This window comes from Choristoneura fumiferana, chromosome 23, assembly GCF_025370935.1.
Source record: "Choristoneura fumiferana chromosome 23, NRCan_CFum_1, whole genome shotgun sequence".
Classification (NCBI taxonomy): Eukaryota; Metazoa; Arthropoda; class Insecta; order Lepidoptera; family Tortricidae; genus Choristoneura; species Choristoneura fumiferana.
The window spans coordinates 2,323,514-2,348,347 of record NC_133494.1 but is presented as its reverse complement, the minus strand read 5'-3'; the positions used below and the strand labels follow the sequence as shown (position 1 = coordinate 2,348,347).

Below are 24,834 nucleotides of genomic sequence, written 5' to 3'. Positions count from 1 at the left end.
GGAAGCCCGCGTTGCTCTAAGGGTTCAATCAATCGACATTTCCTACTTCGAATAATAGTTTTGACATTTTTATTAAAATTCAAACTCAAAAGGTATTACAGATTTATTTATTCAATCATAATCAAAAACAAAATATAAAAACAATTTACATTGAATATTTCGTTTATTGATCATAAAAACGTTTCAGGTTTACCATAGACAATAATAGTGAGTAAAATATACTTCTTGGTAAATTAATTGTAATTAAAATGGCAATACATTTTGCGGCGACAAGCAGGATATCAAAAAATATTTTTTCATGTAGCAACTGATTGATAGCCATTTTGAAGAGCCTTTTGTTGGTGTTTTGTGAATGTTTTCAACTAAATTTTGTAATTTAACATTAATATAAAAGTAAATCAGATAGTGGAAAATCATTGGGGGCTTTAGACACCAATTCATTCAATGTCATCACTTTGTGTTGTTTGTTTGTGAAGGCGCATTGTGAAAAAAGAACCGGAAAGGAATCCGCGTTTTATTTTCCTTTTAGTGCGGAATAAATACGGAACAATAAGTGTATGTTAATAAATCAATCGCTTGGTTTGTTGGAGTTATTTTTATGTTATTTATTGAAGTGTAAAAACAATTAGCATTTACGTCGCGTGTATTTGTCCGACGTAAATTTGGATTGTCACAAGATGGCCGCCATCGGATGCTCGCTCCGCCGAAACTCGCTCGCAAAGCGCGATGTGTCATCCGTGGACGCCCGCTTGGCTGTGAACATGCTGTGAGCCGGCGTCGAGCGCCGCGCCGCGCTCTCCGGCTCCTTCCGGCGAGGTTCCATTTAATAAAATGGAATTTCGCTCGAGGCGCCAAAATACGATGGGTGTTGACAGCGCTCCTGTACCGTACCGTTACTCCGACGGCCGATCAAAATAATCTTAGACAAAAATGAGCGAGCCAGACGACGTCGGAAAGGAAGTGTGGAAGCGATGGATACTGGAAGCGATACGCAAGATACGGTCACAGAAGCAGAGGCCGAGCGTGGAGCGCATCTGTCACGCGATCAGGCAGCATCACAATTATCATGAGGACGTGGTTTCGGAGCGCCTGGAGCGGGCCGTGCGGGAGGGTGCCGTGCTAAAAGTGTACAACAAGGGTCAGAGCTCGTACAAGGATCCCGGGGGGCTGCAGAGCCGGACTCTGCGAATCGCACCGGACGTGGATGTGTCGCGGGCAGTGGCAAAAGCAGTGCGTGAGTTAGGTGAACGGGACGGCAGTGACTTAAAAACTATTGAAAAGCATTTGCAACAAGCATACCAAGTGACAGTTGATCCAGAAGTGGATGTGCGGGCAGTATTACGTGCGGCGGCTAAACGCGCAGTCACCAGGGGTCTCATTACGCATCACCAGGGGGCCTACAAGGCAGCTGAGAGGCCTAGGGCATCCTCGCATGAACGCACACCCAAGCAGAGGATTAAATCACAGGATATTGTTGATAAGGTAAGTTCTTATAAGCCTCTACATATTGTATTATGTATTAGCAAACAAGATATTAGTAATTGAATGGATGTTTTTTTTAAATCTAATTAGAACTGGTTATTTTGGTTTTTAATTTTAATGTTTACCTTTCCTTGATTTCAGTAAGAATTTTAAAAGAGTTGACTTCATTAATAGTTTTTGCTTGTTTACAAATTGCAGAGGCCCTGTGAATGCTTACATTAAAATAATTTGCATAGTCTTACCCCCTTATTCATAAACAACAATCAAACCTATTTTAGTTAAAATGCCGCTAAAATTTGTTTGTCCTTATCTGTCACTTCGACATTTGTATTTGTTAGAAAGGGACAAAGCATTTGTTAGTTAACATAGGCTTGTTAAGTTTTATGAATAAGGGGGTTAATGTTTTTCTCTCTTTCCTTTCACACATACATTTTGTTGTATTATTAATTTTGTGTGAGAAATTGTTTTCCATTGATAAATGTTGCGCACAGCCTCCAGCCTTAAGCACTTTTGTTTATTTTCAAAAATAGTTAGATATATGTAAACAAAAAGTTAATTTAAACATAATGCAGTTAATAAAATGAACTTGACTGTAGGTATTTGTTTCAGAATTATTACTTGTTACAAAGCATTCATGATTCTACAAAATTGCTTCACCATAAAATTTGAATTACAAATGAGAAATTCAACAAATTTCCTGCATTAATTAAGTTTATTTTGTTCTAACTGGTGTATAGTTTTATACTCTTTTAATTCTATTTTTATTGAGGTAATGTAATTAAGGCAATGCCAAGGTCTTTGACCCTTTCAATGATCAAGGCTACGGACCAATGTTGCATAATGTGCAAATCATTCTAAAGTTGTACAATATCAGCTTATGTTTTTTATTATAAATTGATTGAACCCTATTTGTGGCATCATACTGTATGTTGTAAATGTTTGCTAAGGATGTAAGTTGCACCATTTGCCCGAGTTGGGTTTGATCAGTTTTATACATGGTAAATAACGAGAGAAATTGGGGAGCTCACACATCATACATACAGTCAAGTGTAAAAATTATATACTTATTCAGTTTTGTTTTATGAATGTGAGAGAGCCATAGAACAAAGATGTAAATACAAAATCCTCTTCTTACAAGACGCACAATGGGAGAGTAGCTACAAGTTTTTCCAGACTGAAGCAAAGAGGACTATAATAAAGGCAAAAAGAGCACATTTAGATGGCATAGTAAGAGGGATAGAATCATTGTTTCAGGGAATCAGCACAGGAGCTCAGGGTATCAGCCTGTCACTCAATTGTTGGAAGACGATGGTGGTTTTTTAATAACATCCAGTGCTGAAATTAGTCCTTCCACACGGACTACTTCCATCAATTACTCAATTATCCTCCTTTGGATGAGCCAAGCCCTCTCAACAATGCTGACTTCAATGACAGCGAGGTGTCCCCCCCCCCGATCTTTGACAAAGTTCACCAAGCAATCATGCGTCTCAAGAACAATAAGGCTCAGAAATATGGAAGAATTATGGCGGCATTGTACAGTCTAGAATGTACGAACTTGTGCTTAAGATATGGCAACTAGAAGAAGAACCGCAGGAATGGAATGTGGGCGTCATCTGCCCTATCCACAAAAAAGGCTCAAAGAAGAAGTGCGACAACTACCTACCGAGGCATTGATCTTCTCACAATGGCGTACAAAGTCTTGTCTAACATGCTGCTTACCTGACTAGAACCATATGCTGAGAGAATCCTTGGGGATTACCAATGTGGTTTTCGCAAAAATCACAGCACAATAGACCTGATTTTCCTGCTGAGACAGCTCAAAAGATGGGATGCTGCAAAAAGATGGGAGTACGCACAGAGTATCCACTCTTTGTTTGTGTACTTCACAAAGGCCTACAACAGCATAGATCGGGAGGCTCTATATTCCATTCTTTTGAATTTTAACATTCCAAGAAAACCAGTTGCTATAATTACTACAGCAACGAAGAACAGTGTAATGCGCGTCAGAGTGGGGGGAGAGCTCTCGGAAGAATTCCTGCTGATGACCGGTCTAAAGCAAGGGGATGCCTTATCACCAGTGCTTTTCAACTGGGCCCTAGAGCATGTTGTCAGGAATGTCTTAGCACTGGATGTAGGTGTTGAGTTGAGCGGCAGGCACACGGTGATAGGGTACGCGGATGACCTTGCTTTATTAGGGGAAAGCCGAGAAGAGGTGGCCAAAGCAGCCATGGTCTTGGAGCAGGAAAAATACACGGGCTCGGTGTGGTAGTCTTCATGTTGTGGGTACCGTATACAGGGGTGTTGACGCCCGGTTGGGCGACCCAGGTACTGCTGGGAGGACAGCGTCCAGGCGGATCTGCGACGTCTTGAAGTCGACGACTGGCAAGAGGCTGCGCACGAGCGGGACAGATGGCATGCTCTCGTTTTGGAGGCCAAGACCCTCTTTGGGTCCCTGAGCCAAAGTAGTTATTTAGTTATTCAAAGTTTTTAAAATATGTATTACAGACTCTTATTCATATCAGACATTTATTAATAAGGCCAAAGTAACATATTTTTGAGTGGTTGAAATAGATATTTTTTAATTTTTTTTTGGAATAGATATTTATTTTTGCACTTGACTGTACCTGTACCTGACAAAACCAGACTGAAGAAATGTAAGGGTACCGTCTTTTTCCAATACACTACAATCAGTTCTGGAGTAATTTTGATCTATCAAATAATGATGATAAAGTTTGTGTCGTATGAGAATTGCCATTGATGATTGATGTTAAAGTAATAATAATATTAATAATGAATGCAAGCTTAAAACTGACACCTATGTCAGATTGTGTGACTGTTTATTCTCAATATTGATTGAATTCATTAATGATTCCTATAATAATTTTTCATTTGTCTAAACATCTAAAACAGTGTCTTCTGTCAAAATCCAACCCAAAGTTTGGGTCATTACCCAACTTTGAGCAGTGGGTGGTATTGGGATGGGTCTCGGGTCATATCACACTTTATATTACGATCTGTATATGTTCCATTACTGGGCACAGACCTCTTGGAGCGAGAGGGCATGGGCCATGGGCCATAGTTCCCACACAGGCCCAATGCTAATTTAGCACTCTACATACATTTTGATTTGCATCGCAAGTTTGTGCTGGTTTTCCATCTTTGAAATGTAAATTAAAAACCTTAAATTAGTCAAATCTGATTTAAATGCGCTTCTTTCCAGAAATCAAGTCAAGGAGGCGTGCCAGTGTGTACCGAGTGTCTTGGTACAGAGAACAGGAATAGCACCGGAGAGCCAGAAGATCTCATCACCTGTTACCAGTGCAAGTCCTATGCGCATCCAACGTGTTTGAACCTGTTGGATCACATCACTCAAACTACTTTGAAGGTGAGAAATTTTACCTAGGTATGGGCACTTAAAAGCTGCAAACATGGGTCTGGTCCCAGATCTACAATCAGGTAGATTTCTGGATATAAAAAATAAGATTCTATTTAGTTTGACAATTTGATTATTTAGAAAGTATTGGATACACATCTTCTCTTTTGTCAATCAAAAAGGTACCTTGGTACCTTGTTGTCGGTATTGAGTTATTGATATCCCCATAATCTACATACATTTAGCTATCGAACCATGTAAGAAACATGCATGTAGGTTTAATAGATATTTTTTTAAAAAATGTTAAAGCTCAAAAGCCAGAAAAGGTGATTATGAGAAAATTGAATTCAAACTTATACACCCAATAAAAGTATGTTATTGTTGGAAGTTACATAGATGACATGCTATTTGAGGAGAAGATTGTACGGGCTTTCAGGTTTCAAGAACAATTTTGTAATTGGACAACGGTTTTCCTATAGTTTACCTTGTCAAAGTGCATAACGTTTAAAAGCGCATTTATTGGCTATTCAGCAAAATATGCCGTAGCGAAACAAAGTGGGCTGTGTAAATGGGTGAAACTTTGTTCTGTTTGTCTGTTGTCTGTTGTGGTAAATGCATGATGATGTTTGTATCTGTTTATTTTTAGTTGTGTTTCTGTCATGTAATTGTCACCGGTTTTAAACTTATTTCAATTTCTGTCCCGCATTGTTGATAAGTGTTTTAGGTTAAGTTTAGATTTAGTAACCCTTAAGGTTAAGGTTCTGGCAGAATATCAGCGTTGCGAAGCAATTCGCGACATCGTGCTGAGCCAGATTCCCTTTTTGTGTCCATTCTGCTCTTTTCGCTTTTGTTTTGTTTGTTTTTGGTATGTATTAATGTGACCAAATAAATATATTTTCTTTCTTTCTTTCTTTCATAAAGTAAAAAAAAAAGGTTGATGGATTTTTTAAATTTTTTCTATTTATAGTATATTTCCATTGGATTTTATCGAAGGAAAAAATATTATGCGTAATTGGACACTAAATAAGAACTACTCCGTTTTGAATTAACGTTGTTTATTATATATAAAAATACTTTAACAAAAATAACTTTGTTGTTTACAAATGTAATTAAACAGTCAAAATCAACAAACTTTTATATTTAGTACGCTAAAGCATAGCCAAATGAGACCAAATTAACTCAACAAATCTTAAAAAACTAGTTTTTTCAGTCTCCCATCAGGTGACCCACTTGCTCGTTTGCCATCCAGTCGAATAAAAAAAAGACAAATTGGCGTAAATCGTCAATAAGGGCCTTATCACACTAGCGATTTGCGGGCGAGTTGAAAGCGAGGTGAGCGCGCAGCGAGTTCGCTTCGAGCGCGTAACGATTTCACCGCGAGCATGAAACGATATCGCCGCGAGCGCGCAACGATGTCGCTGCGAGTTCGCTGCGTTAGCGCCGAAGACGCCCTATTTATTATATGAAAGTCTACAATACGGCGTTTTTGGCGCTAAAGCAGCGAACTCGTCATGCGCTCGCAGCAGCGACATCGTTGCGCACTTGCGGCGAAATCGTTATACGCTCGCAGCGAATTCACTGCACGCTTGCCTCGCTTTCAACTCTCCCGCGAATCGCTAGTGTGATAAGGCCCTTATTGACGATTTACGCCAATTTGTCTTTTTTTTATTCGACTGGATGGCAAAGGAGCAAGTGGGTCACCTGATGGTAAGAGATTACCACCGCCCTTATATAGACACCTGCAACACCAGGGGGATTGCAGATGCGTTGCCTAACTGGCTACCGCCTAAGGGTGGCCAGTTATTGATGATTTACCCTACTCAAATAAAACGCATTTTATGATGATTCTTGACGTTTTTTACGCGCCGACAAGCACCGCAATGGGCCCGCGTGGGAACTAATGCCCAAGCTCTCTCATTCTGAGAGGAGGCCTGTGCCCGGCAGTGGGAAGTATAGGCTAGGATGATGATGATGATGATGACGCGCCGACAAAGTACCGACGTCCGACACGTCTTCCAAACCGATACCGAGCGCACAGAAAGCATTCAAGAGCGGCACCGACAATAAGGTACCTTTCTTACTAAACTTTAAGGGATGTTTTAACTCATAAAAAATCAATTTAAAAACTTGTGTCTCTGTCAAATTAAAATTTAGACCCTGCTTATTAATATAGAGTAAAAAAAGAAAAAATGATTTTTTTCGACATTTTGCTTCAAGCGCGATTATCTCGGAAACTAGAACCGACGACAAGGTACCTTTTACCAGATAACGCCACATATGGCAAATTCCGACATTGTCCAATCCCCAAATTGACCAATACTCACATTGTCCAATTCCCAGGTTTCTTGCATATTACTAAAAAAATACTACATATTTTGGACTTTGCAATCACACTCATATTACGAAAGCAAAACGATTTTTAACTTAAAAATAATCATACTTGGTTGCAAAAAAACGAGAATCATGTATTTTGGAAATGTGACATTTTGGGAATGCGATATTTTGGGAGTGGGAATTGGACGTTATGGGAGTAATGTAGCCAAACTTTAGGAAACTAGAAGAATAAGGACGATTTTCGCCTAATTACCACTGAATAGTTCTACTAGGACGAAAGCGCGGGCGTAAGCTTGTACAGTCGAGTTCATAAACTTGTGAGCAAAAATTTGATTAAAAAATATTTGAACACGACTGTATTGTTAGCGGCGTAGAAGCGTGTTCAGATATTTTTGATCAAATTTTTGCTGACTAGTTTATGACCTCGACTGTACGGTGACTGTACCCATACAAATTGCGTTTTTTTTTATTCAACTTTTTGCTCCTTGACATTTAAATGGCGCCATTATTAATCCGAGGCAACGAAGGTTTGTGGTAAGACTAATTTACGTCAAACACTTGGATTGATATGATATGCGATCGTTCCAAGGTCAAGCATAGGGCGGCATTCCGAAGGACAGGTGTTCCTTCGCTCGGGTCGTTAGGTGCATAATGTATGAATCGCAAGTGACCTTTTGATGCTGTTATCCGATTCCGTATAGTTAACTTGCAATGCATTGCAGTCTTCCTTTGTCAATTAGAGTTGTGGATAACACTCATTTTCGAGGCTTAAGGACTCGAACCCTTAAGACTCCAGCCTTAAAGACTCGACTATATTTGACAATTAAATTGGCTTATTTTATGCGTATGGCTGCAAGATACCGTCTTTGAGGCCTTTGAGTCGTTAAGCCTCGAGAGTCTTTAGGGTTCGAAATGAGCGTTTTTCACAACACTATTGTCAATTCATTAGTAACAAAATATGTTGTCGTTTCTGGCCCTATACTATGAAGTGCAAAATTCCAACTTCGTATCTAATACCGTCCCGCTGACGCTAATATTATTTAATACGAGAGTGAGAGGGACGGTACGATACGAACTTCGATTTTCCAATTTCGTAGTAGCCCCCTGATGCATGCAGAGGCGTATGTACGTTAATCGGTCTTAATACATTTTTAACCGACTTAACAATAGGTTTTTCAATTCATTCCAAGCTGTATTTTACTTATTTTTTCTGTTATTAACTAAGAGATTTGACACTACTGTATTAATTGGACAGGATATTGCCACTGCTTTAAAAAAATGTCGTATCTCAAATCAATACTTCAATAGAATTGACCCTTGAAATAATATTCAAAATTTTCTTCACTAAGAATAAATATCGATTTTACGGTCATGGTCAAGGACTTTCTTCTTCTTCTTCTCTTTTAAAATAAGGCTTTTCTGTCCTAATTAAAAGGACAATTTCGCCAGTATCAAGGTAAACTCTCTTTGAGAGGGACGTTGTACGGTGATTGTAGTTTTTGCAACTTGATAGTAAAATTCCAGAAACCACGTGGAGACCACTTGCGCATTAAAAAATGTTAGACACGAGAGCAATATAGAATTTTGGGATCACTGTTCACTGTTAAGGTTAATCGCCGCATAAAACACTATCAAAATTGTACTTCAACTAGCCAAAGAAACAGAAATAGCAAAATTAGATATTGTCTACATCCGCCATCTTCGAATGCTACAAATCGAATCTCGTCAAGGACTTTAATCTCTGACCCACCACGAAACCATTTCACAGTAAACGTCATAGTGACATCGCATTATTTAATAAGGAACTTCCTTTGAAAAGGTTCCGTGGTGGGTCAGGAATTAGTCCTTGACCGTATCAGCTTTTTATTTACCTGACTACCCTAATGAAGGCTAGGTTTTCGAGCGTATGTGTAGCTGGGCGGTTTCAACATAATATGAAGTATCGTAAGATTCGTTAAAACTGTCGGAGGGACATAGGGTAAGGTAAAAAATAGGAAGGGGCGACATTTTTTTTTTAATAGTGACAGTTGGGTATTTAATGAAAGCTTTAATTGGCCCATACTAAAACACTTTTATGCTATCATTTCGACAGGAATATCAATAATGTATGTATAGAAAAAATATTAAAAAATCGAAAAACCCGACTGCTTTAAGAAAAAACCTTGCCGGATTGACAAACAAAAGCTAAAAAGGAAGAAATAGCTTAGGTCTAGTAGTCTAGAGTTCTGTGAAGTTACCTAGTTTAACAGTCAGGATCCATTCAAAATCTTGAACAGTTCAAAAATTTGTATTAATGGGTCCCAACTGTTGTAATTACTTAACCCTTTTCCGGGCGTAGTGCGTCATCACATAAATGTACTCAAATATTCTCACTTGCTAAATTTACAATGTATCTTACAAAATAATTTGAAGCCAAAAAAATATTATTCGTTCATAAATGAATTTGTCATAGGTAAACAACATAAAAATATGATTCATTTTGTAGCAGCGTAGTTAATTTGGCGGGGCCTGGAAAAGGGTTAGCAGAATTCTAGACTATACTTGGTTTGGATGGATAGGTATTTAACTAAATGTAAACAAACGTCAGCTTGGTACATAACGTCTGGCGATTTGGTACATTCATGGATTTTAAACATTTTACTTTCTATTATTGTAATACAAACTAGAGTAGTGTATTTCAATAAAGAAATGTAAATGTTTAGATAATTAAATGGGTGAATTTCAATATTTAAGACACCAATTTGACGGCGTTTTGTTTACATGTAGTACCTATCCAAACCAAGTATAGGTACTAGGCTTGTTTGTTTTTTATTTTTTGTTTTTGTTAATAATTTTTTTACGGTTCCGTAGTCAACTAGGGGGACCCTTATTATAGTTTCGCCATGTCTGTCCGCAGCTAAGCTCAGATACCATTAGTACCAGAGAGCTTTAAATTGGCATGAATATACATATCAGTTACGCCGACAGTGGTACAATAAAAATAAAATTTTTAGGGTACCTCCCATAGAATAGAATAAACCTTGATTAACACACTTAGAGCAAAAGATATGACATAAAAAAACGAGACGTAAAGTGGGGATGATTTCTTTTTCTCGACACCCTATAGCGGGGGTATCGTTGGATAGGTCTTCTAAAACCAATTGGGATTTTTCATAACATAAGTTTTCTATTGGCTAGATGCATCCAAGCACATAACAATATCACTCATATTGTAGCTATTACACTAGCTTTCAGCACTGGAGATTTTATGAGACCAATGATTTTATCATTGACTAGCTCCCCGCCCCGGCTCCGCACGGGTACAATATTCAAAATAACCTTCCTTTGGACAGTAGGGTAAATAGGTCTCCGTGCCGTAGTTTGCAAGGGCCAAATTTGCAAAAAACTTTCCAAGTTAATCGCGCACGACGGGTTCCGTACCGTTCGACCGTGACAATTAACAGTCGGATCTGCGATTATTGTGCCAAAGTCAAATATACTGTTATTTGTTGACTGACTTTGACATTATAATCCTAAAATAGCCAAATTGTAGATCCGACTCTGTTGATTGTCACGGTCGCGTTATCTATTCAACATTACAACGTTAGCAAAAAAACTCACGTTTGTTGTATGGGAGGTCCCCTTAAATATTTATTTAATTTTTATTTAATTATTAATTTTATAGTGAATATACGACTAAATATTCTGTGAATATTTCATTCAAGCATCTACATGTTGCGGTTATTAATACGGTCGGGTAGCCCCGGACGGCGGGTAGCCCCGATCACTGTCGATTCTTGACAATCACGCACACACTGATAAATAGTGCACACCTTGAAGCTAAGGAAGTAAAGGAACATAAATCTGACTTTTTTCCTGATTTTTTCCAAGGTCAGCATATATATGAGTGGAATTACCCGATCAAGTTCTTGGTGACTCCGAATTTATAAAAAGCACTATTCAGTTGCAGTCCATTGGTGAATCACCGGTTCTTGGAAACGCGGCGATGATACTCGATTAAATATCGACTGTAGTTTACAAAGTAATGGCGCGGCGCCGCTTTATTGTTATGGGTGGCCGATTAGACACTTGCTCCAGGATGGCACGGATGCCATTTTTTCACATCTACGGATTCCACGGGTTCGGATCTTGAGACCTTTTATATAAGAATCTATGCATGTAATAGTATATTGTGTCTTAAGGGCGGTAAATAAGGAATTACGAACGAGAGTCTATTAGAAGCCCGAAGTCGATAGTCAAATCATGCAAGTTAATTTAAACCAACTTCTAGTAGTCGGATTGACTTGAAATTTGGCATACTTATGTAAATTGCGTGACAATACAATAATTAATTTGGTAGTGACATTTTAGTAGCCCGGCCAGGATCGTCTCCGCACGACGGAACTTTTCAACGGTTAATGGCATCGACTTGAAATGTAGTTTGGGTGACAATGCAAGTAGTCGACAAAATGTACAGTCAGCAATTTTTTTTTTACCAATCACTTATTTTTCACTTCTCGTGCTCGTAAAATTGGTATTTATGCTGGATCTAGGCGACATAATAGTATTTTCATCACACTTGCACGTAAACAGTGTCGTAACATGCAGGCTACCTTGGTTGCAACCCCCCAAATAAAACCCTCGACCTTAATGTGCTTGTTATGAAACCCGTGGTCGGTAAATAAGTCATTGCGCGTACACATTTTCTTGTCCTGAAGCACAAGGTCGGTCAATGAGTCAATGTGCGTACTGATCGTGCTGCGCGCGCTGCTGCAGGACCACATGCACACGCACGTTGCGACGCATGCTACGGGAGGGGGAGGGGGAGGGCGGCGCTGCCAAGAGCGCAGCCTAAGGTATCGCCAATATTTGGAAAAATTATATTTTTTTCTTTTACAAATATAAAAATTTACTCGCAAATGTGATGAAAAACATTGTATGTCGCACGGGCGGTACTAGAATTACGAACATCGACTCATTAAAGCCCTCAGTCTTCGACTTCGGGCTTCTAATAGACTCTCGTTCGTAATTCCTTATTTACCGCCCTTAAGACACAATGTACTATTTATGCAACTGTATCGTAATAGGGGTGCTTAAAACACGAGTGTGGGTTTATGAAACGAGGCGTAGCCGAGTTTCATAATAGGGGCACATGAGTGTTTTAAGGTCTAATTACGTACAGTTGCACACAATATCTTATCTATATCCATATATTAAATCCTCTATCATGTGTTCCGCGAACCATTGAGAATGACCTGCATTAACGAGAAATAGGTACAGCTTCGCGCGCGACGACCTGCTGCATAATTTAGGATTTACTATATGGGTGTAGATAAAATTACTTTTTATGCTCTAGTGCATAAAGTAAAATCTTCGTCTAACGCCAAGGTAATCAGGTAACAGCCACAAGCAAAAAAGGATACCTATATATTTTTTCAATCATTTTTATTTTAGAGTTATTGTATTGTATTGTATTTTATGTAAAACTAAAAATCAATCAAAATAAATAAATAAAATTTATTAATATTATTATATTTAGCCTATAACTGTGTCCCACTGCTGGGCAAAGGCCCCTCTTCTTGACTTCCACATCTCCCTATCCAGAGCTATATTGGGCCACTCACTCAGTTCCAATAAAACTTAAAAAATATAATTATACTAGCGACCCGCCGCGGCTTCGCACGGGCAAAGTAAAAAAAAAACGGCCAAGTGCGAGTTGGACTCCCGTACGAAGGGTTCCGTACATATACAAAATTAGACATTAGCATATAACGGCAAAAAAAACACGTTTGCTGTATGGAAGCCCCTTAAATATTTATTTTATTTTAATTTTATTAATTATTTTTAAAGTACATTTATAAAAATAAATATTCTGTGAATATTTCAAGCAACTACCTGTTGCAGTTATTAATATCGAGAAAAAAAACACGTTTGTTGTATGGAAGCCCCCTTAAACATTTATTTTGTTCTGTTTTTAGTATTTGTTGTTATAGCGGCAATAGAAATACATCATCTGTGAAATTTTCAACTGTCTGTCAATCACGATTCATGAGATACTGCCTAGTGACAGACAGACAGACGGACAGTGGAATCTTAGTCATAGGGTCCCGTTTTTATTACCCTTTGGGCACAGAACTCTAAAAAGGTCTCTAATCAAGGGCACTTCACACACATTTTTCAGCTCAATTTCCCAAAAACTGCACCCGACACGCACGAAGCCGGGGCGCATCAACGTAAAGTAAATGCATTTTTTGGTTAGATTGATATTTTTAATTTCGTATTATCTTTTGAATGGAATGTCCGATTTGAATGATTCAAAAAGTAATCTACAGGTATTGAAACCGTATTGAATATAAAATTATTTATTTGGATAAGGATTAATACAAAGGTATGGATAACATGGTTTGATTTTAGTCGTCATTTCTGTCAACTTTTAAAATTTAAAAAAGTAGTTATAGTGACATTACTACAATAGTTGGACATATGGTATCGGGAAGTTTTTTGTAGATCTTGATGTATTCTTTAATATCGTAAAACATTTTTTGTTCTATAATCAATAGTTTCTATAGCGCATGCGATGAAAGATGTTTTATGGCAACTTATTTACACTGAGTTATATTATTGTAGTTTTAGTACGGAACCCTAATTTTTTCTGTTAATAAATATAGCCTATGGCACTTTGCAATAATTTAGCATTCTAATAGTGAAAGATTTTTTAAAATCGGTCCAGTAGTTTTTGAGTTAATTCGTAACAAACATCCAAAAATCCAAAGTTTTCCTCTTTATAATTGTTTAAAATAATTGTTTCCATTGTTGCTATTTATTTTCCTTTCAATCGAAGTGAAAAGCAGAGTGTAAAACTCGAGCATTAAACCCATTTTCCCCTCGACGTGTCTATCCACCCTCGCCGTATCGGCTCGTTTTATGCTCTCGTTGTACAATCTATTATTTAGTAAGTGTGCCTGATAGAGGTGTGGTCGTGCGCAGGCGCTCCGCTGGTCGTGCGCGTCGTGCGGGCGCTGCTCTTGGTGCGCGGACGGCGGCGCGGGCTGGGCGGCGCGCTGCGCGGGCGGCTGCGGCCGGCTCGCGCACGCGCACTGCGCGCCGCCGCCCTGGCGCTGCCAGCCCTGCCGGCACAAGCCCGCCGCGCCCTCCACACCCAAACGGTACACACTATACACCAGTGTTTTTCAAACTTTTTCAAGGCGCCCCTTGATTTGACAAATATTTGGCGACCCCCTGCTTACTTAGTTATTTGTTTTATCTTACGTTGACAATACAAACATTGAATAATCATACACCATAACGTTGAGAATATTTGAAAGATACTTCGACCCCCTTGAGAGGTATCCGCGACCTCCCACAGATTGAAAAACACTGCTATACACACAGTTATATAATACAATGTACATTATATATACCGTACCGATTTCTGATGGTGGATCAGTTCCACCATAAGTTTGTCAGTAAATCATTTGTGTAAGTTACATTCGAGCATTAAAAATGTGTTTCGTCACTCAGGTCGACAATGGGAGGCACGCCGAAAGGGAAGAAGCCGCGCACGCCGCGGCGCGTCGCCTCGGACTCGGAGCCCTCGGACGGTAATGCCCCCCCCGCGGCCGCGCCCGACTCCGAACAGAGAATGTCCAAGGAGAAACAAAAGTTTTTCAGATTTAGCGCTTTCAACATGGTGAAGCGGCGCCGCGACTCGTCCAGCGACTGCGACGGCGCGCGGCTGCGGCTCGGCCGCGAGCAGCGCCGCCGCGCGCGCCGCGCCCGCCCCGCCTCCCCCGCCTCGCCAGCCTCGCCCGCCTCGCCCCGAGCGCCCCGAGCGCCCACCATCTTTGAGCGCCTCGCGCGCGACACCGCCGTCGGCGTCTGGGGTTCGCCGCCGAAGCGCAGAAGCATCTCGAGCGACCGGCCCCCGAGCGTCCGCCCGAGCCGGCCCGCCCTCAGAGCAGGGTCGCGCGCCGCCGCAGCCGGTGCGGCGGCAGGGAGCGGCTGCTCACGACGCTGTTCGACGGACTGTCCGAGTTCTACTCGGTCCGGTCGGCGTCGCGCGCGCGCTCCGTGCGCCGCGGCCGGCCGCGCGCCGCGCCCGACGCGTCGGACGCCCCGGACGCCCCGGACGCCCCGGACGCCCGGCCCGCGCGCCGGGAGAGGTCCCGAGTCGACGACGACAGACAAGTGCTCAAGGAGACGCGCAGCACCTTCCGGAGGTACCAGGCGTCGCTCAAACGGGAGCCCGGCTCGCCGCGCAGCCCGAGCCCGGCGGCCGCGCTCTCCGCCTCGCAGCTCGTGCGCTGCCTCGCGGCCGGCAAGCGCCGCGCCGAGCCCGCCGACCCCGACAAACTGTACCGCGGCCTAGCGCTGGCGCGCCGCGACCGAGCGAGCCCGGCCAACAATCAGACGGGTAAGGCGCCCTACGCCCGCGACCCCCGCGGCCCGTCGCGACCCCGACCGCCCCAGCTCAACGACACGCACCGACACCGCACCGGCTTCTGGTAAAACCACACGCCTCCTGATTACACTGTGTCTTTTTATCAAAAGTTTATGCCGGTTGTGCATCGTTGATCGTTATTTCGTGGATGATAAAGATGGCTGTTGAAGTGACCGAATAACCAGCCTGACGAGGAAAGCCGACTGAATGTGGCAGGAGAATAAGACAGCAGAAGATTTGGTTGAGCTCTGCGGGCGCGGCTTTAGTCGGCGTCGCGGCGGGCCGCCCGGGCTCGCTTCACCGTGCTGCGGGTGAAAGTGTCGTGGTGGATCGTCCCTCGCTCTGATTGGTGGCCGGTGTCTCTCGTGTTCTCTCATTGGCTCATTCTCTGCTCGGCGCGGGGCGCGACGGTGAGTCGAGGCGTGGCGGGACGCCGAGCGCCGATGACAAAACCATTGTTATTCGGGTTAAGGCAGTATCCACACATGCACTTTCGCTCGCGCTCGATGCGTGAATGTACAGCTTTATGTGTTATACTTACGTTCGGTTATGTGGTATTTGACGCGAGATACTAGCGACCTCCCGAATATCATGTGGCTGTTACGTTTATGTATTTTTTATTTTATTTAAAAGACGCAGATGATTGTCTTTCATAGCTTTTGTCTCGCGTCAAAATTTTGTTTTATAATTTGAACTACTTAATTATTTTGCAGTGGTGACGACTTTCTTTTGTTTTTCTAATAATCTTGGTTGCTCTACTCTTTTTTCAGTTATTTTCGTTAATTTACTTGAACTTGTTGGTTTTAATGTTTTATGCTATTATAATGTAGTGATAAAATAAGAAACACAACTTCATCAAGATTCTGTGAAGATTAAAAAAAACAAATGTTGATTTCTATTTTTCTTTGTATAACTACAATTTTAATTGAGATACATTTATAGGCTGTAGTAGTACATTCTATAATTATAATTTTGACAGCTGTTCTGTCTGTATTGCTTACTTGGTTTTAGAACTGTTTCATGTTTCAAATTGTCATCATCTGTCGAAACTATGTGATATATTACTAATACACAATCAAATTCTGTCATAATTAAATTCATACTGTTCGCACTTATTCAAATCCGCTTTGATAAGGAAACCATACGAAAATGGCAGTTGGTTGCTTGTCATCTCTTTGGCATTATACAACTTTAATAATCCATTTTCTAATTGTCTGTTTAAAATCGCACAGAACTCTGAAAAAAAACCTTGTATTATATAAAAAACCCTCGCCGCATGTTGACCGTAAAAATATCACTCATTTTCCATAGTTTCCTTATCGGCGGGGCTTATGTAAAATCTTCATGTCACTTACTCTTAAACGCATGTAAAAAAAAACTACACTCGACCTCACCCCAATGATCTCCCCTTCCAGAGAGCAAGAAGCTCCCGCCTGGCGTGACAGAGGCCGACGCAGAGCTGTTCAACCAGGCGAAGGCGGCCAGCGGAGCTCTGGAGCCCGAGCCGGTGCCGGCGCCTGGCACCGCACCGCCTCCTCGCAGCCCTTCCGCCATAGAGTTTGGCCAGTGGGAGATTGACACTTGGTACTCTAGCCCGTTCCCACAGGAATACGCGAGGTATGAATAGTCACTACATTACTGCATATACTTACTAAAATAAAGGCATAAATCATTTTTGTATAAAGTCATATCTTATTTTATTTCAAATAATAAGGGCCAGTTACACCATTCTGCTAAGTTCTTGTTACTTTACATGACAGATATCTTAGTCGCTGCTTAATCAAACAAAATAAACAGATTGCATCATAGATATTTTTTACATAAGATAACAGGAACCTAACAGAGTGGCGGTATGGGGTATATCTGAGAAAAAGTCAATTAGTTTATCGTGAGGTCCGTTTGACATGTACGTCATTTTTATGATTAACTAAAACTGTGTCAAATAACTAAATAACGGCATCTAGCAATATTTCGCCTGTTGAAAAACCCTAATTATATTAGATGATCCTTAGTAATCCTGTCTGCAAAATCTTACACAATGATGCAATGCAGTGATATATCTGCTGAAACTTACATTCATTATTGCATGTAACTGTTTTAGACAATAACAAAATATTTTATTGTTCGCAGGCTTCCGAAGCTATTCCTGTGCGAATTTTGTCTTAAGTACGCGAAGAGTCGGGCCGTGCTGATGCGGCATCTCGACAAGTGCCTCTGGCGGCACCCGCCCGCCACGGAGATCTACCGCTGCGGAGACATCTCCGTGTTCGAGGTCGACGGCAACGCCAACAAAATCTATTGCCAGAACCTCTGCCTGCTCGCCAAACTCTTCCTGGACCACAAAACCTTGTACTACGACGTCGAACCTTTCCTCTTCTACGTGCTAACAAAGAACGACAGCAAAGGATGCCACCTGGTCGGCTATTTTTCCAAGGAGAAGCATTGTCAGCAGAAATATAACGTTTCATGCATCATGACGATGCCCCAGTACCAGAGGCAGGGCTATGGGAGGTTTCTCATCCATTTTAGTGAGTGGTGGAATCTTTATTACATATATCTTTCAATATTAATTTGCTTCTTATTTTGAAAAGGAGACTATTAATCGAGATCTTCTTTTCAGGTTATTTACTGTCGAAAGAGGAAGGACAGCCGGGCACGCCGGAAAAGCCACTCTCGGATCTCGGTCGAGTGTCCTATCACGCTTATTGGAAGTCCGTTATTCTTGAATATTTGCATGATCACAGAGATAAGCCGTTCACGCTCGAGGACGTCGCGCACTCGGCCGGCATGCACATGAACGATGTTGCCGTCACCTTCCAGATGCTAGGTTTCGTTAGATACATCCCCAATAGTGAATCTCCCAAATTGGGACTCTGTATAGACTGGACTAGGGTCGAGAATCACGCGAAAAGATTAAGAAGTAAACCGAGGTTGGAAATCGACCCTGAATGCCTCAGGTGGACTCCGCTTTTGGCGCCGACGATAAACCCCTTCAGGTCGCCAGAAGAAGGCTCCGTGGACCAGGACACTGAAAACGATGACGCAGAAATGAAAACAGAAAGCGAGGACACGGCCACGGAGTCCGAGACTCCTGTGGCCAAAGCGGAGACGAAATCCAAAGTCAAAGCTGAAAAAGAGAAGGAGAACCCCGAAACCCCAGTCGAGGTCACGTCGTCCGGGAGGCGGCGGACGAGACCGCTCAAATACAGCGAAACAACCTACCAGACCACGCCGACCATCGGCGATACCGGTAGGAAACGGAGACGGGATGTCAACCGGAAACTGTCAGAATCAAACCTTACGGAGGACGACAAGAAACCTGAAGAAACTCCGAGGCAGCAGAGAAGTAAAAGCGTGGCGAGAAGGTCTTCGAGGGTTGCTCAAAATGATCTCAACGAGGACAGCAAACCGCTTCGAAGCAGGAGGCAGAGTGTCAAAGACAAGGAAACCATCGCCACTGACAGCCAAGATAGCCAAGATAGCCAAGAGGAGACCGTTGATGCTGCGTTGAACATCGCAGCCAGCGCTGTCAAAGCGAAAGCCAAGAGAAAATGCGCGTGGCGAGGTCGCCCTAGGAAACGACAGAAGGTCATCAGGGCGAACAAAATCAGGACTGACTCCCCCCCTGTCGCCAAGAAGGCCAAAATTGACGAGGAGACAAACTGCAAGACTGACGATGAATCTATGGAAGAACAAGAACAGGAACAAGAGAAACCTAAATCGCCTGTTGAAAACCACGACTCTCCGAAAAGTCAAGTTACCGAAAAGGCAATAGATACTAATAAAAACTCGAGTTCTGAAGATTCTTCAGGGGAAGCTGATGATGAAATGGACGTGGAAGAAGGGGAAGATGTAGGAACCGTCTCCAGCAAGCCGGCTACTCCTCGCCACGTGGAAGAGAACAGTACCGACCATCACACTAGTGATATGGAGCTTGACAGTATCCATATGGATTCACCAAAATCTATAGCTGAAAAAGAACAAGTTATAAATGAGACTTCAACTGTTGAAGACAAAAGTGCAACAGATGACAAAACTGTTGAAAATTCCATTCAGGAGCCCAATGTTGAAACATCTGAATCAAAACAAGACTCAGTGAATCAAATAGAAGAACAGCCAGTCAATAATGGTGAAATGAAGTCTCCCGCGAAGCCTGCGCTAGACGATAAGGAGACCATAATTATTTCCGAGTCTGATGACAACAATAGTCAGAGCTGTCCGCTACCGTCACCCAAACCTAATAATACGGTACCTACTCAACCGAACAATGATAATAAGCCAAAGGAGGTGGAAGAAAATGACAGCCCTTCAAAAGTAATACCAGTAGTATCCACTGAGAACGCTCATATAGTATTAGACCATAAAGTGCAGGAGGAAGCGACTCCCGTCAGGCCACCGATCGATATCATTGTTCCGAAAATACACCAAATAGAGACTATACTTGTAGAAGGAGAGTCTGATAACGGCTTTTCGCCACACAATACATCACCTAAGGTAAACGATAAATCCGTGATTAACGAATCGCCTAAACAAAAGAAGACTCCCGAAAAAGTGAATACCGAAGTCATTTACGAACAAAAAAAGTGCGAAATTAGAAAGGAGACAGTTATCCAACATCAAGCTGTGGATGATCTCAAAACTCCTGAGAAGAAATCGCCAAATAAGCCAGACTTCATTATACAAAATGCGGATCTTCAGAGAGAAATCAACAGTTTGAAAAAGCCTGAAGTATCCAAAATGGACAACAATGCAGAAATAAGTAAAATTCAAAACCCCATTGTTAGTAAAGAGAGTGAAATTCCTTTCAGGAACGATGTTTTAAATACGAGAAAAGATGAGATAGTTATTACTAGAAATGTCATAGAATCAAATATGTTAGCTTATCAAAATTCCATACCAAGTTCGATGACGATACAGCAAATTAATTCCGCACAGAATTCTTACCTGAACCACAGGGCGAGTGTCAGCAAAGAGTCGCAAGCGGTCCAGACGGACAAAGTTATGAAAACTAGCGAAGCGAATCGTGTAATAAACAACATGACAGACGCCCCAGTTATTAGTAAAACGACTAAATTAGAAGTGCCGCATCCTATAACATCACCAGTGATAAACCCAGTTATACCTAAAGTACCAAATGTCACCGACATCAATTTTTTATCGGCACCAAGATGTCAAAGCGCAAATGCTGCCGTTAACCTTGGCATAGAACGGACTGAATTGGATACGAATTTTGCAAACAGTAACGCTATTCAGAACTCTTTGGGTGGTTCCATGAACATTGTACAATGCGGTTCTCAAGACAAGAACGATTTGAAGCCTCGAGAAAAAAGTAAACTTCGGGATGTCAGAGTGAACTCGGCACACAGCAAATTAGAGAAACCGGAGAAGAAAAGCAATAAAAACGACACTGCTAGAAGCACGCCCGAACCAAAAATGTTTTTTCAGGAGCAAAACACGACCAGGAAGCCCGAGACGGCGGTCCCTATAAACGTGATCAACACCGGCGCAGGGCCCGTTACGAGCAAGGTCGAAACCAAATCTACAAACGAAGCACCAAAAAAGCAGGATTTTTTTAAGAAAGAGAAATCCAACACCGCCAAGTGCGACTCAAAAAACAATTCCGTGAAACACGACAAGACTTGCGCGACGCAAATCGCTCTAAAAGCGGATCAGAACGACTTAAATAAAATGCTTCCAAAGTTCAAGTACGACAACGAGTTGGTTTCCAAAGCCGACTACGCGATGAACCAAATTCCCAACTACCACACGACTCACGCGCAGTATCAATGGCCGCCGTGGGATCCCGCGCGCCTGCAAGGAACTTGGGACCAAAGGTTTCTCGACATGAAGAACAGCGACAAGAATTATCTGGACAAGTTTCAAGGCTTCAATCTTCCTCACCTGGATCAAATGCAGAAGTCTCCGCAAAAATTGCATCCTAAGTACGACCAGAAAGATTTCCATAACATCGCTTACAGCGCGCTGTCGAGCGGCATTTACGGGGCCACCGGGCTTCCTCATTACAAGGAGACGAAAGCCCCAACGTCTAAAGCGTCTGAATGCTCGCAGAAAACCGACTGCAAACCATCGAAACAGTCCAAAACGACGACCGCCTGCCAAACTCAATGCGAGCCCAAGAAGTCTCAGTCTCAGAACGCGAGCGAAGCACAGATGAAACAAATGATGCAGCGGCAAGTGAAGCAGCAGGAAGTCGTCACTAGCTGCGCGGAATACCGACAGCAAATACCTCAAGTGTTAACATCACCCGGCTGCAAAACTCCTTACAATCAGAATGGTCCTTGCACTCAAGAAAAAACAGAGATAGAGAAGAAGTCGCGGCAGCATAAGAAGGAAGAATCACCTAAAGAGACGAGTAAGGAGGAGATGTGTGAAGCGGTCAGTCCGGCGCTGCAATCTATGGGGGTTTACACGCCTGACTCGACGAGTAACTCCGTGCATTCCCTGCAGTATCCATCCTGCGAATTGGACGTGTCGCAGTTGGGGCTGGAATCTCCAAGTAGTATCGGCTCGGACATGGCGTCCCCGTGCTCTATGATGCACATGCATGCGGCTCCCAGTCCACAATACCCGCACTCCGCTATACACATACCTTCGATCATGACGCAGCCCAATCAGCCGCCGAAGCAACAAAAGATTAACAACAGAAATAGGTGAGTTTTGTTTAGGTTGAATATCTCAGCTTTGCAATGAAATTGAACTTGGTGCCCATAGAATGAAATGAAGTACACGTAAGACCTATTTAATGATTCTCAGCGCTGTTGGTTTTTGGTACATTTCCCATGCAAAGTTGCCCATGGTCCTTTGTTTGTACAATGTGATAACAATTAAATTATTCTAACATATACCGTTACAAGCTCGCACGCGACACTCGTTGGAACCCTCAACTCGAGCGATACTCTGAAAAGGGACTGTATAATCGCAGTGAGCTAAACCTTGTAGCATCAGGTAAATACATGAAGTTGCGTTCCCCAGGAACACGGCGACGAGCAATAGTTCGAGCAGCGCGAGCGCGGAGAGCAAGGCGCAGAGTATGCGCGGCGCCGCCACGCCGCCCGCGCGACACCGCACCACGCCGCCCGCGCACCAGCCGCACGGTCAGTACTCAGTACATGCATCACCGAGGCCCACTTCTGGCCTAAACATCTCTCTGTTACCCAACACTGTTCCTGCTTGGAACCTTGGGATTTAATTAGGTAGCCCGCTGGAACCAGTATTTTCCGCGTTAAGTATGAAAGCGTAACAAAGAAACATACTCATTTTTGCATTTAAAGGCTGACCAGAATTATAAAAAACCTCGCCATATTGCGGAAAACCAATAGAACTAATTTCTTGCACTGGTAACACTAAATTCAAATGTCATCTGTCTATTGCTGTAAAAGTTTAACGTTGTTTGCGCGTGGTATTTTAAAGTGTTATTTTGTGTTTTTGTGCGTTAAAATGCCGAAGATTATCAATAGCCTTGGAGGAAAAATAATTCACAATGTATAAACGTATTTCTCATAGAAAAAGTCTGAAGGATTAGAATATATTCCTTTAAATAACATCACCAACACCGTTGTCAATATGACTGGTAGGTATCTTATAGTAAGTGTAAAGAATGCTGCAATATAAAACGTAGAAGTGCTTGCCCTCGCGTCAGGTTTTTTATATTCCTGGTCAGCCTTTATAGTATTAGCAAGATGGAAGGATGATCTGGTTAAAGTCGCGGGTTCACGATGGATGCCGGCCGGTTCCAACCGAAGCAACTGAAGTATATAGGGGAGCCCTGTATCCAACAGTGGATGTCCTACGGCTGATAATGATGATGGGTTTATGGGTTTATCAACGTTTTAGTGTAGCTTGTTGCCATGGTAACGTCTCCTGAGTTACTTATTTTATTAAAACTTAGAACGAAATTGTAAGGACTAACACTGAGCTGCCAGATGGCACTTTGTTCAAGGATTTTTTTAAATTGTATACTATTTGTCTAGTTTCTAATGTATTTCAATACAGAAATGTAAATTTTTAGATAGTGTATTGGGGGAATATCAATATTTAAGATACCAATTGACGTTGTATTGTTTACATTTAGTTAATAAGTACGGAACAGCATAACATACAGTAAATAAATAGTTGATTGACCCTCATAGTCATAATAATGTATCTTTTAATGTTCGTTAGGGGGTGGCGTGATGGCGAGCGGCGGCGGCGGCGGCGGCGGCGCGGGCGCGGGCTACCAGGGCGGCTACCTGTCGTTCCAGCAGCAGCAGCAGTACCACGGCGGCGGCTGGGCGCCCTCCTGCTCGCTCGCCAAGCTGCAGCAGATGGCCGAGGCGCCGCAGCATCACCACCAGCAGGTCACTACCACCACCACCGCCATACGCGTGCATTGGCTCAGTTCCACGGCATCAGAACACCACATCTCCTCAATATTACTTTAACCCTTGATAAGTCCCCATTTATTGGAGCATACTACCACATAATCAAAAGCAGCTATCGAATACAATACATTTTTAAAGCTACTCGTATTTTCAACAATTACAATGGACATTGTAACGTATTATAAAAGAAATAAGGTTGAATTTCCGAAGCAATGCATGTGATCGGTGAATCGCCTCTACTTTTTAAGGGTTAAGGTTGCGTTTCAATCAGAGATGCGCGAGTTCGTGTAAATTAAAAAATCAGTATCTATATTTTGGACCAGTGTCTCGTAGAAATGCCATTACCTCCCATTGTTAACCAAGTCCAAAGAGGTGGTCCACTTGTATACATACCTTAGTTTGACCGTTACGCGTTATTGTTATCGCAGTACGGGCAGCAGGCGGGCGCGCCGGGCGCGCAGCACTACCACGCAAAGTACTACGCGCCCAACCAGCTGGACGCCGCGCGCACGCGCACGCACTCCGCGCCCGCGCCCAGTGAGTATACACCCTTATTATCAGCTCGACAACGGATGGGCCGAGGCCGCACTACGGCTAAACCGCCGCGGTTTTTAACAGCGTGACTTGTGAATCAAGTACACTAATGCAAGCGGCCGCACTGGCGGTTTTAAGTTTACTTGATTTAAAAGAGACGCGGTTTATCCATAGTGCGGCCTTGGCCATAGACCCAATCCTAAGTTTCCGTTAAAACCAGATAACATACGCACGTAATTAAGTGTAGAGTTTGCGTGCTGTGTTAATTTCTGCTCATGTGACAGTCGCGTACGCCAACCAGCGTTCTGCAG

At 42.4% G+C, this 24,834-nt stretch overlaps 1 protein-coding gene across 1 annotated transcript; it reads left to right on the top strand.

Annotated features, from left to right (window-relative positions):
- Positions 1 to 270: 270 nt before the first annotated feature.
- Positions 271 to 24,612, top strand: enok (histone acetyltransferase enoki mushroom). Its single transcript, XM_074105859.1, is given in 11 exon segments — positions 271 to 1,482; positions 4,703 to 4,867; positions 14,156 to 14,334; positions 14,690 to 15,048; positions 15,051 to 15,581; positions 17,024 to 17,225; positions 17,739 to 18,136; positions 18,229 to 22,279; positions 22,602 to 22,723; positions 23,790 to 23,965; positions 24,418 to 24,612. Coding segments are annotated over 11 exon segments (6,930 nt in total). The 5' UTR covers positions 271 to 930.
- The last annotated feature ends 222 nt before the right edge of the window (positions 24,613 to 24,834 follow it).